The 13944-nt window shown below is 27.7% G+C and overlaps 2 protein-coding genes across 6 annotated transcripts; one reads left to right on the forward strand and one right to left on the reverse strand.

Annotated features, from left to right (window-relative positions):
- The first annotated feature begins 4475 nt into the window (after window positions 1-4475).
- LOC114131909 (small integral membrane protein 29-like) lies at window positions 4476-8257 on the forward strand. 5 transcript variants are annotated; one of them, XR_007605488.1, is made up of 6 exons: window positions 4476-5029; window positions 5088-5243; window positions 5313-5453; window positions 6163-6233; window positions 6345-6443; window positions 7273-8257. XR_007605488.1 is itself a non-coding variant. In XM_027997250.2 (5 exons), exons 2-5 carry the CDS (start codon window positions 5088-5090, stop codon window positions 7292-7294), a joined length of 390 nt encoding a protein of 129 aa, XP_027853051.1. In that variant the 5' UTR covers window positions 4479-5029; the 3' UTR covers window positions 7295-8257. The 5 variants fall into 5 exon arrangements, 3 of the variants coding, with proteins under 3 accessions (XP_027853051.1, XP_027853052.1, XP_027853053.1); XR_007605489.1 differs by having other exon boundaries at window positions 4478-5029; window positions 6166-6233; XM_027997250.2 differs by lacking the exon at window positions 6345-6443 and having other exon boundaries at window positions 4479-5029.
- A 1117-nt stretch (window positions 8258-9374) lies between these two features.
- On the reverse strand, window positions 9375-13453 carry LOC114131912 (uncharacterized). Its single transcript, XM_027997254.2, has 4 exons — window positions 13267-13453; window positions 10167-10270; window positions 9925-10089; window positions 9375-9852 (listed from the first exon to the last, which is right to left on the reverse strand). Exons 2-4 carry the CDS (start codon window positions 10227-10229, stop codon window positions 9742-9744), a joined length of 339 nt encoding a protein of 112 aa, XP_027853055.1. The 5' UTR covers window positions 10230-10270; window positions 13267-13453; the 3' UTR covers window positions 9375-9741.
- Between the last annotated feature and the right edge of the window lie 491 nt (window positions 13454-13944).

Raw genomic sequence — 13944 nt, forward strand, 5'->3', positions numbered from 1 at the left:
ACTAAAAAATTGAAACTATGTCGTTTTTTACGTTTTTGGCACTATTATTATTTATGATGCTCCAAATAAAAACATTTGACAAAAAATTCAACACAATAGTACATTGGTGTGGTAATTATGTATGTTAAATTTTAGTTAACATAACTACATAAGTCATACCATAAGGTTTAAGTAATGTGTTGTGTACTGTAATAGTTCCTGGTGGGGTTAGATCAAGAGGTAATTTTATTATTTTCATTATTTTTTCTAATACCTATACCTACATCAAAAACAGGATCATTAAGACATTAATCAAATTGAGGTTTAACATTATATTTAATTAAAAATTTCAATTTCTGAATAAGAAATAATTACTGTTGCAACATTTGTTATCAATTTTGTGAAATTAAAAAAACGTTTGTACATAATTAAAAATTCTTATTAGCACAATTGCACATAGACTATAATTTATACGTGTATTGTGTTTCTTCAATCTTAAATTATTCCATCGTCGAGTATCATGTCAAAGCATAGACATTTATTGATTGTTTTAGCACAGTATTCAATATTATACTGTTAATAATGTTGGTATATAATTTTTTATTCAATTGTATGTATAATATAATAAAAAATATACTAAATATAAAAAAAATATATATATATAAAATGTTAACTCTATTGAAATTAACACTTGAATTTCAAGTTTTTAAAGAGTTATATAACTTCAGTGCTTTTTTGTTATTATGGCATTATTATTTTTATAAACAATTATTTTTTATGGAAGTATTAATAATAGTTCTAAGAAATTAACATATATATATATTATATATAATAGGTATATACAATATTCTGGCAGTGAATAGTGTCATCCGATTAAATAATATAAAGAAACAATTGACAATATAAGATTCAGTCGGTTGGTCCCAATCCAAAACAATTTTATTATTAAACACAGAATTGTGTTAATTTGATCATTAAATATATTTAACTTTGAATCTAGTTTTATTTTGATTACTATACAATTACACAAGCGTGCCATAAATCGTAAAATTGTTGACAAAAATTCAACGAAATGTCTTCAAACTTATTTAGTCATAGTAATTATAAAATGTTATTATTTTATTTCAATATTTTAATTTAATCAAAAATAAATTTATAAAATACGTGTATTACTAAGTATGTGTTCGGTGTACCTACATAAAACGATCAATACTAAAATTAACTAAATACCTAATAAATAATAATGCATGCGATGTTTGTTTCGGGAGTATTAAATAGGCAACTTTTCAAGCTTAACTTGTGCCACACCGACGTGTAACACACACACCATTATTAATCATTCTTCTTGTGTTATAATAATAAGATATTATGATATTATTTAGTGCTATTAATTATTATTAGGTATTCTGTATTTCAAATTTCTTTTTCTTTATTTATATGACTATACACTATACTGTTATAGTAGGCTAAAATGTCATACAGTATGAATGTTTTCGGATTTGCATTTTAAATGCAAACATTACATACTAAGGTTAGGTCATTAAGTAATAAGTGTTCCACTAAATTTAACAAAAATGTATCTCCCAAGGGTGCGAATTTATAAGTTTTGTGAAAAATCAATATTTGTGTGTACGATAAAAATATGCACTCCTTTATCTAAAACAATATCTATTTTAAATTCGGTTTCAAAATATTGCTAGGTAAATAAAATTTAAAATCAAAATGAACATTCCACGTTTATTATTATTATTTTTCTTTTGTTATCATATTATTAACACATTTATGTCGGTATATATTTTGCGCTCCTATAGTCCTATTGTTTTAATAACTGCGTTCGTAATAACTTTTAACAATAAATAATTGTTTTTAGCATTATTATAGCACAAAATATATATTTCATAGTACATAAGTAATTGTTAGTAAATTAATATCACTAAAACCCTTTAAACACACAATACATATACAATATACATGTCTATAAGAAAAATATCTTTTGTATAGCATAATTTTCAACGATATTAATTATGTGTTAACACGTAGATATTTAACTAGAAGTTTATCCCCAATCGACTGTTTTGTTTTATATCGATATCCAGTATTTACATAGGTACACAGTTTAAAGTGTTTATTGCTTATTTATTGATTATTACTTATTAGTTATTACTAAATAGAGACCAGAGAGTGTCTTATCATGGAATATTAACAATGCACTGAATTTTAATACATTTAATGTGTGCTTAACTTTATTATGACAGTATACACTATTCACTATTCAGTCATACCAGTTTCGTACCCAAAAAATTGTTTGCGGTGTGGGAAGAGAGGAGAAAAGAAAATTACATTTTTACAAAAATATTAGAAAACAATAACGTAACCATATACCAATTAAAATAATGAAAAAAAACCTCTCAATTAATATTTTAATCTAGTACAGTTCTCATATAATATTTATGCCAATAGGACAACCGAAATTGTTTGATTATTTTACACGTAGTTTATGAAGGGTTTTTGTTGTGTATCACTAATTTTTATCATCAATGCAAATAAAAAGAATAATAATACTTAGAGTAAATAAGTATCTATAGTCAATCGTTTAGAATCCAACCACCAAAAACAAATTTACCCAACTACAACACTGTTAAGTGTTAGATCATATTTGTATTTATTTTAACTAATTTAAAAAAAGCCAACTAAGATTCTTGAAAATGTACAGTCAAGTTGTAGCTAAATTGCATATCCAAGACGCCGTGTTAATTTAACCTTATGATTGAAATGTACAAAAAATATAATATACATAATATTATTACATCGATATTAAGAAACACCTAAAATGTGTTATGTTGCTTCATTGCGTGTATGTTATACTACTCATATTAATAAACCATATTAATCCTGCAGTGTACTCTTATTTAAGACCTAAAAGATTAATATCCATACAGATAACAATTAGTTATTATATACCTTCGGTAAAGGTCCTGGCGGGGCCAAATGTATTCCACCGATCTGTACGATGTCCGGCGACAATAGCTCAGAAGGTTTGGTGATAAAGTGCGAGTTGCTGAAAGTCACCGACGGTTTAGGTTAATGTATGATTACTTTTAAATTTAAAATAAATTATTATCGAAAATTACTAAGTACACAGAATATATATAAAATATTTATTATTTTACAAAATATCCCTCGATTTGCTATGCAACACCACCTAAGGTAGGTCATAGGGTTAACAAAAACGATGCCCATAATTTAACTAACATTATCAACAAATACATTAACATTAGCTTTGGATAGTTTTGTATTATTATTTATTACCTATACACGTGCATTGCACGCCATGCGTTCGACATCAAGGTAGTCGCGATAACGCACAAGTATCAAATTATTTGTACATACAATCATTTTAAGTAATTTTCAAGATACTGATATTAATACTTTATACATATACTTAAAATGAAATTTATTAATTATAATTTATAAATAGATACCTATTATGTACAATATGTTAATTCAATTTTAAATTTTTGGAAAAATGTATAATATTATTAATATTATACTCATTTTTCTTTATTATAATATTTCTATAATACATTTAAGTTTAGGTTCATGTTTTCATCAACTACAGAATGGGATATAATTATAACTGTGACTTATTGTGCAATGAAGCAAATTTAACTAAACAAAAAAACAAAAAAAAATTTATCAAAACAGTCAAAGTTACAGTCTAAGTACTTATTTAATATTAGTTATATAATAACTACTTACTTGTATAGTTGTATGTGTATATTATTTTTTATATTATACCTAGGTACATTAGAAAGTACAATAGTACATTAGTATTTTAGATACCTTAGATACCTACCTATATTTAAATATTTATGAAGAAGTAGGTATCAATATAAGGTTAGTAAGTATTGAATTAGAAGTAAATATAATAAAGTAAGTATTTGTAAATATTTTTGAGTTTCTTACAAAATAAAGAAATTATTGACTTTGTAATGATTTGTATACTGTTAAATGCAATAATTCTATAATTTTCAATTGTCAACTTCTAGGCAACGGAATAAAAATATTTCATAAGCCAATGTGATTTGCAATATGAAAACTTTACGTTAAAATATTTCATTAAAATACCAATAATTATCCATAGGCACACACGAGTATTTTTCATCTCAAATACAATATTTATTTATTTATTCATTACGATATTATGCATAATTTTATAATGGCTATAATGGTATTATTGGTATTATTTAGAGAGCCTATATAATACATATATATTTGTGTATATATTATTATCTAGGCTCTCTAGTCACGGACTAACTTAGTCCGTGTCTCTATAGTATTATTGAATAACAACCGGCCTTAAAAGCTTGTGGTGCTTCCCGGTGGATATTATTTAAACTAAAAAATTGCCGTCGAAAAATAAGCCACTTTTTTCTCCCGACCAAAGAACCAAGACCAAGGTGTATATTATACACCTTGTTTAGGAAGTCGTTGAACGTGAAAACTGATAACTGATAAGGATTTTATTCATAAGGAAAATAATATTATTTATTTTTTTGTTGTTAATTATTATCATAAATTCATAACCCGTGGCCGCGGGACACAGACACGCAGTCGACTCACTCGACTCGCAGTCGTACGGATTTTGGACTGAAATTAATCTCCGCATTAAAATAATACATATTTTATGTGTATTCTTATTTATTACGACTTAGTTGCTTTTGCGCGTGCGTGTGTGTGTGTTTTTATCTTATTACTTGTATAATTTAAGATTTTGTACTGCCATGTAGTTACTAGTTACTAGTTAGTAGTAAGTAAAGTTGTCCTTAACAAACACGGTTCACTGTTCGACACAATCACGATGATGTTGACGTTACGGGGTTAACGTCTGGTTTTATTTGGTCGTTTGATTTGAAAACCAAACTGAGAAGATTGAATTCATTGTCTTTGTCCATTCATCTCGCTGTGTCTGTAGTGAGATGACAACGCATGAAATCTTTCCCCACAGATTATCTGTGTAAAAAGCCTCTGTCATCATCAATAGTTTACGGTAACATGTGTATTTTATACTATGTTTAATGATTATGATTAACAAATTTTTTTTATAGATGGTGATAAACGTTTCCGTCACTAATCTCACAACCAATGCAGCTTCCACTGCACTAGCGCCAGTCAAGTCTGTGGCAGCTCCACATCCACCTGTCCAGTTCAGTCCATTTACTGTTGCGGTCATTGTTATTGTTGCTTGTTTAATGCTAATTGGTGTAAGTGCACTACAGTCTATAATATTCTCCTCTCCTGTCATATTTATTTCATTTCCATGATGTTTATAGATAATAATTGTAATTAGAAGAAAGAGAAGACTTGACAGGCTACGGCATTCATTAATACCTTTCTACTCGTTTGATGCTAACGAAGAAGAAGACTGGGATTCAGATCTGTTACAAAATGAAGGTGGAACTCAAACCATTCGTGTAAGTGGTTTTAAATATTAATATTATTCATTTTTAATAGAATTACATACAACTAAGTGTATTTTTCCATCATAAATATTATTACAAACATATTCCTAAGTATTTTTTTATGAACAGTATTGAATAAACTGCAACAACTATGTTTTCTGGTCTTTAGACATACTTTAATTATTTGAACAATTCATACAATTTCAACTTATTAAATAATATATTTAAATTGTTGATAATCATCACTGATTATAGTTTTTTTTGAATTTAATGTTAAACATTTTATTAACTTTCTTTAAATACAAAATAACATACTTCTTTCCTGTATTAAGAGTTGTGTGTATATAATATTATTTACTCCTTATTAGTTGTTGCTGCTATATAATTTGTAATGCTACATTTTTACAAATAATACTGATAATTTACTATTAATTATAATCTGTAGCGTTTAGAATTATGTACATTTTCTATTCTCTGTGTTTTGTAGCAGAAATATAATAGAACTTATTCACTTCCAGTTTTTAAACTAAACTACTATGTTTTGATATTTTGTAAAATGTATTTGTAAATTAATTCCTTTTGTATTAAACACAAGTCATTCATTGTTCAGAGGTTTCTTGATAACAAATTACTATATATTATATTACCTATCTACTTATTAATATTATACACGTATAATCATTATACTGTTATGTATAATGCTTTATTGGATATCTTTTAGCAGCATGGTCAAACATTTAGACACGAGGGCAGTTTCCACAGCTGGCATGAGAGATTTAGTCCGATTCAAAGGTTTTTTTAAACTTTTTTTCCAAAAGAATAAAATAATAACAATATTGCTTGATGTTGTACTGTGTTGAATAACAAAATAATTGATTTTGATTTTATTTATAATTATTTTAGTCATCTATTCTCAGTAGAATCACCTATAGACTAGATGATATTATTAAAGTACAATACATTCTTCTTCTAGAAGTACGAGTGTAATAGTCTGACTATATAGTAAGTAGTATAGTTAATTTGCTACAATGTTCTTGTCTTTATGTATTTGTTATTTCATAAAAGTTGTTTTATTTGATTACAAAAAAAAACATTAAGAGGATGTCATACCCTTGTGTGTTATCTCTGTCTTACCTACTTAAAACATATTATAATTTAACAAAGTTGTCTTCAGTGGAATTAATTTTATGGTGTTAGTTAAATAATTTATTAAAACTTTAAAATGTTCGTAACTAACTTTAAAATTAAAATATCAATAAAAGCCTATGTGGTGCCCTAGATAATAATATTATCTTTAAGTTAAATAATAGGTAAATTGACTAATATTTAAGCTAACAACATAAAATGTATTCTGCTGCATGCAAATTTGCTATGTTTTTCTTGGTAAAGTAGAGACAACACATGCAAGTATGACGTCCTTTAGATTGCTTTAATATAATTTTATTTTATGTACTCAGTTATGTTCAATTTATATTATGGTTAACTATAAATTAAAAAAATATGTATTAATTTTTTTCATATTTGATTGGCCAGATTACCAAACCTAACTCTTTACTATCTATTTTGTTAATAAAATATTATAGCATAGGTACAATAAGATTTATTCAGACAATTCTGTTTAAAATGTATCTAACAATAGCTTTTATGTAATAATTTTGATGTAGTTAAAAGTTTTGGAATTTATTGTAGTCCAGTGAAACAGTTGTTTGCTTGTAGTTTTGAAATGAATTTAGTTTGGCATCCAGTATCGTCTCTAATTCAACTTGATTGTAAAAATATTATTATTAATGCTATTTCATATTGTATATTAATTTTGTGATAAAATTTTCAGAGCTATGGATCGGTCGAACTGAACATCATGGCTACAGAAATGAGAAGTAAAAAAGGATCATTCTTGTAATGAAAACGTATCTGTTGCTTCTACCATCTGTGTCATACAATTTAAATATTAGTTATTTGTAAATTGTATATTGTCTGGTCATGGAACAAGTATAATTTTGCACATTTCCATCCATCACAATCCTATTTTCCAATCTAATGACAATCACCATGTCACTAAAAAACAACCTTATTCCATTAAAATTGGGACAATCTGTTCAAACTATAACCAGATAATGTGTGAAATTATTTGTGTCTATAGAAATTGTAACCTTTAATGTGGTATTGTTGTTGATGTTATTAGTTATTTTTAAAATCTACTTAACTGTATATAAGTATTAAGTATACTCGTACATATTCACCAACCACAAGCTTGATGCTCAATATATTTACATATTTAAGAATATTTATTGTTATATAGCTTTTGATAGCACCTGCTCATCGTGCTCTCACTATTTATTTATTTTTTTTATTTGCATATTATGTTTTATAATATTATAGTTTTGATAATATTTAAGTGTTATGCCTACTAAATGTATACTTGCATTGTTGATTCAAAAACTGTGGTCAATCTTCTGATAGTAATAATCTGACTTTAAAATTGTATTGCAGATAAAATACACATGTTTTACCAATTAATTTTCATCATATCCCTAATGTTGTCAACAGAGTGTTTGTTAACAAGTCAATTGCTGTAATATTGTTTTTTTTATTATTATTATTATGAAAATGTATACTCTTAACATTATAAGTCAAAGATTTAATAATTCAAAAATGAACAATTCACGTCTGATTAAAAATTGTTGTTAGTTAAATAAATATAAGACAGACTGAATTAGTTTTTAGTCATTTATCGTAGGGAGTGGAATCTGCTAAATGTTTTTATAAAAATATGTATTGTGTATTTGTGTTGATTAAAATTCACCGTTATTTGCTTATGCCTGTTTACTTACAATATTTTTTTAAGATTCAATTATTGTATTTTTCCCTAATAGTACCTTTCAAAGTTGATGAACATGATTATGTTTAATAACACTGATCATATTTTGCCATAGTTATGGGTATTATTAAATATTTGTACATATATTATTAAATTATACATTATTATTATCATTATACCCATATAGGCCTACAACAACAAAAATGTATGAGACATTTCCTTGTGTTCCATACATAACAAAAAGTTAACAAATACAAAATACAAATCTACAATGTAGTGAGTCCAAATGTCCAACTGACTACAGTATAAGATTTTTTTTATCAATTATTATAAATGGTAGAAGTGATTGTGACAGAATGACAGGCATTATTTAACCTTTGTAAAATGTTTTTGCTACTCAATGAATATTGTTAAATATTTTCTATTTTTTGTAAGTTGACATAAACATGGTTTCCCTACATTTATAATTTATTACATTATTTCAATTGTAGGTTTATTCAATTACATATTATTCTCGTTTTATGCCTTGTTTACTTAATAACATTTCAGTTGTTTAAGAAGTTGAGTATTCCAAGCAGTTCAAGATTTAAAACTTCAAAAGTTGATGTAATTTTCATGATATAACACAAAAAATAAACTAAATTCACTCTTTAACACCCAAATTATACAGGTAGTAAAATTTGTTCTCTGACCTGATAATTTTGTAAGTATACAAATATACAATATACTTAAGAAAAAGTAGGACATTTTTTTTTTTTAGCAAATGTTTTTTCATTTATTACTAATTCACATAAATTTTAATTAGGTAATTTAATCAATTATAATTTTGAAAATTGTTTTTATATCCGTACAATATTTTCAGGTACAATAGTCATTTTCAAATATAATAAGACATTAATAAGTACAAATCAATAAAATTTATCTAGTTAACATATAAGGTTAATTTTTCGTTTTGTTTTTTTTTATGTGTATCTAAAATACATACATCAGCTTTTAATTTAATAAAAGAATAACTAAACGTATGTGTTAATAAATATTAAAACTGTTTAAATTAGTTTAACAAATTTAATGGCAGAGATAGGACAATCGGAAAATGATAAAAAAAAATATATGTATAAAAGTCATCAAAATTACTTTTAATAATAGTAGGGTAAGCTACTATTTTATACAAAACATTGAAATAAATCATATATATTATGACAAATGAAAAAAATTGGATTAACAATTATGTAGTATGGTTGATAAATGGTTTACGATTTTTTTTTTCCTTGAAATGTTTCAGTTTGAAAAAAAACAATGTTTACAAATTGTTGATTCTTTTCATTCTTTACATGAAATAGAACATAATAATTATAAACCTATTCTAAGCTTATATAAAATTTTCCGAAATCAATAAATTAAGTTAAAATTATTCTTGATCCTTATTAAATAAATGTAAAATTAATGGCGAAGTATATAGTATGAGATACAACTAATTTTAATTTAATCTTCATCCTCTACTTCTTCTTCCTCCTCGTCATTATCCTCAGCAGATTCTTCTTTCTCTACCTTTTTTGATGGTGGTCTGCCTCGTCCTCTTCCTGACGACACAGCCTGTAATATAAATAAATTTATTGTTAAATTATTTGTACATATTTTTAACTACAAAATTTGTTTTGATCTTACTTTGACCTTCTTTTGACTCTTCTTTGGCCTTCCTCGGCCTCTTTTAGCTACTGGTTCACCATTTTCACCTTCTTTTTCAACCTTTTTATCAGCTTTTGCTGGTAGTTTACCTGCTGGTCTGCCGCGTTTTTTAGTTTCTTTGTCTTTAGTGTCTTTGTCGTTTACCTTGAATTCAATACATCATGCTTAGTTAACAACTTTAAAGGGCAAGTATAAATCATCTAAGTCTTAATAAAACTTACATCATTTGATTTTGGGGCTCTTCCACGATTCCTCTTTTCTGCAACAACTCCATCGTCAGACATTATGCTTATTTTTTCAATGTACAATTAATATAGTAAATAATCTGAAAAAAAATAAAGATAAATATTGAAGAAAACAATTTCAAAATATAATTCTAAAATTATCTGTTATTGCAGAAATATCCAACAAATATTAATAGTTTTTATTGAAAGTGTTGTGTATTATATAACATTACAAAACTAAAAATAAATGACATCAAACCCACATGACATGTTGCTTCACAATACATTATATGGTCAATTGGTGTGCAACAAAACCTCTATTAAAGTGAATAAAATTGACCATTATTAAACTTAAAGTTAAGATCTGTGGTTTATACTGTTTATTGGTGTAAAATAAGTATGATATGGTATAAAATAATTAATAAGTAAATCAAAACTTTGTTTATTTCTTATATTTTAAATTTTATGTTAAAATAAGAAAAATCATATTAAGGTAAAATACCAATGTACGTAAATAAAAAATTTGTATATTAAAAAAAAAAAAAAAAAAAGGAAACAGGATATAACAATTGTGTACAACTATTTTTCAAGTGTTATTTATGTAGGAGCTCAGGGGACCATAATAAATCTTAAAATGTAAAGATAACAATTCCCGATTTTTCAGAGCTAAAATCTTTCGAAAATTTCCCCTACCTACCTGCTACAATCGTAAACATTGAAGCTAAACTGGGGTACGCTACATCTACTGTGGAGCAACAACTTTAATTACTATTTAAATTATATACTCGTCCGTTGGTAAGGACCTAGAAACGACGAGGAATAAATCAATAAAGCCGCCAATTAAATTATGTACATAACATACTTACAAAAAATCTACAGACATTGTTTTATGACCACAATAAAACTAAACTAATAATTTTTAAGCAGGTTATTAAAAATGTAGTTCAATGATATATCACATTACAATTATTGCACTAAAAAATGAATTAAATAACTACACAACAAAAATTATTTCCTAATGCTAATTTTTCAACATCGATGAATAAATTATTGTACAAACGAACCGCGTCGATCAATTAAACTTTATTAAATTAAAAAAAAATACGATCATCGTATCAAATTTGTTGTAATTTAATTTTTTTAGAAGATAGAATAGGACTCCAATGTAACACACTGTATCAGTTGTATCCCATTATGTCAGAAATAAGTAAAATAATATCACAAATTTCAATCGGAAGACATTGTTCCGGTAATATGTATAATACAAAAACATGAAAAATCAGACCAGGATATGATTTGTATAATTATATTTTATTTATTATATTGTTATAATAATACGTACTTTTGTTACAAGTTTTTAACTTACTATAGATTGTACCTAACAATTACGCGCGTTGAGCCTCGATCGATACTCACACTGAAATTGTGATTGGATGACTTGGGATATAATTTAAAATAATATTAAACGTTATAAAAACAATTACGAGACGTAGGGAGAGGGATATGGCGACGGATGGAGCAGTAGGGTCGTGGCGGTGACGCAAAATTTTTCGACCCTTAAACAACTATTCCAATGTCCCCCAGCTGGGGCAAGGGAGGAGCAAGTTATATAGTACGATTTACTCAAATCCACACAATCGAGATTTTCCTCTCACCCCAACATCGTCAGACATGTGAAAAACGTAAGTATTGTTATTTGTTGTATCACACACGGTCGGTCATTCATCCGCACGATTTACGATTTACGAGGGTTATAATAACTTTTCCTCCTTGAAAATTTATTTTTTTTAAAACGGAAATAGTCTTAGCACGATAAAAGTAAAAATTGTTACATAAATGTTTTTAGAATAAACCCTCGAATAAACCGTAATAATGACATTGTTATTTTGTTATCGTCATATTTATTTTTACTCTGTAAAACCCGATAAAATAATAATCATCCAATTTTTAAATTACATTTCATAGGTAATCCTAATATGTGTACAGTTACACATAGGTTTACATATTATATTGATATATTTTTAACTTATATGCTCTATGCATGTATATTATAAACATTAAAATTATAAATTAAAACAAGATATACATACAAAGCAATACAATTGAACAAAATTAATATCAACTCAAAAATCGTGCCGAAAAAAAAATCTAAAAGCGATAACGGACCTATCGTCAAAAATCAGTCTAATGTCAAAAAGAATAAAACAATAATCTCCTAAAGCGAAGGACGAAGCAGGTAAGTTTAAACAAATTTTAACATCCCGCCCCCCAAAAAATCAATACGCACACGAACATTCACTAATAAACGTATACGGGGCGCAGGTTCCCTCCAGAAATCTAGTGGTAGCTTGTCAGGGACGGCGGCCGTTAAATTTTAAGTACCGCCGACGCTGTCCGATTGGGTCTCGACAAAAACGTAGTTAACCGTCAAAATAAACAGTGCATCAATAAACGATAGATCCCATTGAACAACCCTGAGTACGAAGAAGTCATTAATAGTAATGACGGAGGAAACAAAGTTTAAGAACACATAGCACGGCCATTTTGATTGTTATGCGTCCGGTAACAAAAAACAAAGAAAACACAGCTACACGCCGAGGAATAATAATGATGATAATAAAAATAATAATAATAACAACAATAACGATAAATAAAAACAGCCGCCGGTCATAACGACGACATTATATTATTTTATCAGCGCGACAGGCAAACCGCGAAAACGGTATCAGTTCGGACGCCGTCCAAATTAAATAAATAGACGTAAAATTAAAGTGCGCGCGCAATTACCGGTGGCGCGCGGCGTTGTGTGACGTATATCTCAGCCGCTGTAAAATTAAAAACAGCAAAATCGACGCAGTTTGAAGTTTCGATACAGAATAATTTTTGACAGTACGCCATCGTGCAAAAAATTCTACAACTAAAGTCTATTAAACGCATTACGACCTACGAAACACCCGCAGACGGGCCGACGAAAAATTAACAGACAGAAAAGCGCGCCGCGACAATTTTGTAAAAAAAAAAAAAAAACCCCATCAAACATACGAATCAAATATTTATTTTTTTTTTTATTGTTAATGATCGTTATTCCATACGGTACCTGGAGATGGCAGCGGGGGTGGCTTGGCCGAGTTGAAAATTTAATATTAATAATATTATTATGTCGTATACAGCAAATACACCACCGGCGAGGAGATGCGGAACGGACGACTTGAGACGGACCAGAGAAATAGCGTTTACAAGCGTACGCTATACAGTACACAAGGCGGCGGTTTGTGAATGGCAGTTAATAGTGTTATCCCGCCGCCACCGTCGTTGTCGGCGGCGGCGCGCAGTGTCGCCACGGCCGCCACGCGAACAGCAAACCGCTCCGGGATGACACTGTTGGGCGCGCACACCAACGGTCGTTCTCCGCTCGAGCATAATAATAATATTATACTATTTACAATATTTACATTTAGGCATACAGGGTGATTTACGAAGCGTGGTCACCTCGATTTTTTCCTTTATTAATCGATTTATTGAAATACTGAATTTTAGAATTTTTTAGTGTCCCGTGGTATTATTAACTTATTTTTATAATTGGAACGAGCAATTTTTGAGCTGTTAAAATGTGTACTCGAATTACCTAACGGATAAAATTGATAGACCCTCAAAAAAAAAAAAAAAATAATATTATTTTATAGTTTTATACAATATCGAATTTCCACTATAGTATTTATAAAACTATTACACACAATTTACAAGATGTCAATGAATATTATTCATTACTGAAACT

The sequence above is a fragment of the Aphis gossypii genome, chromosome 1 (assembly GCF_020184175.1).
Source record: "Aphis gossypii isolate Hap1 chromosome 1, ASM2018417v2, whole genome shotgun sequence".
Taxonomy (NCBI): domain Eukaryota; kingdom Metazoa; phylum Arthropoda; class Insecta; order Hemiptera; family Aphididae; genus Aphis; species Aphis gossypii.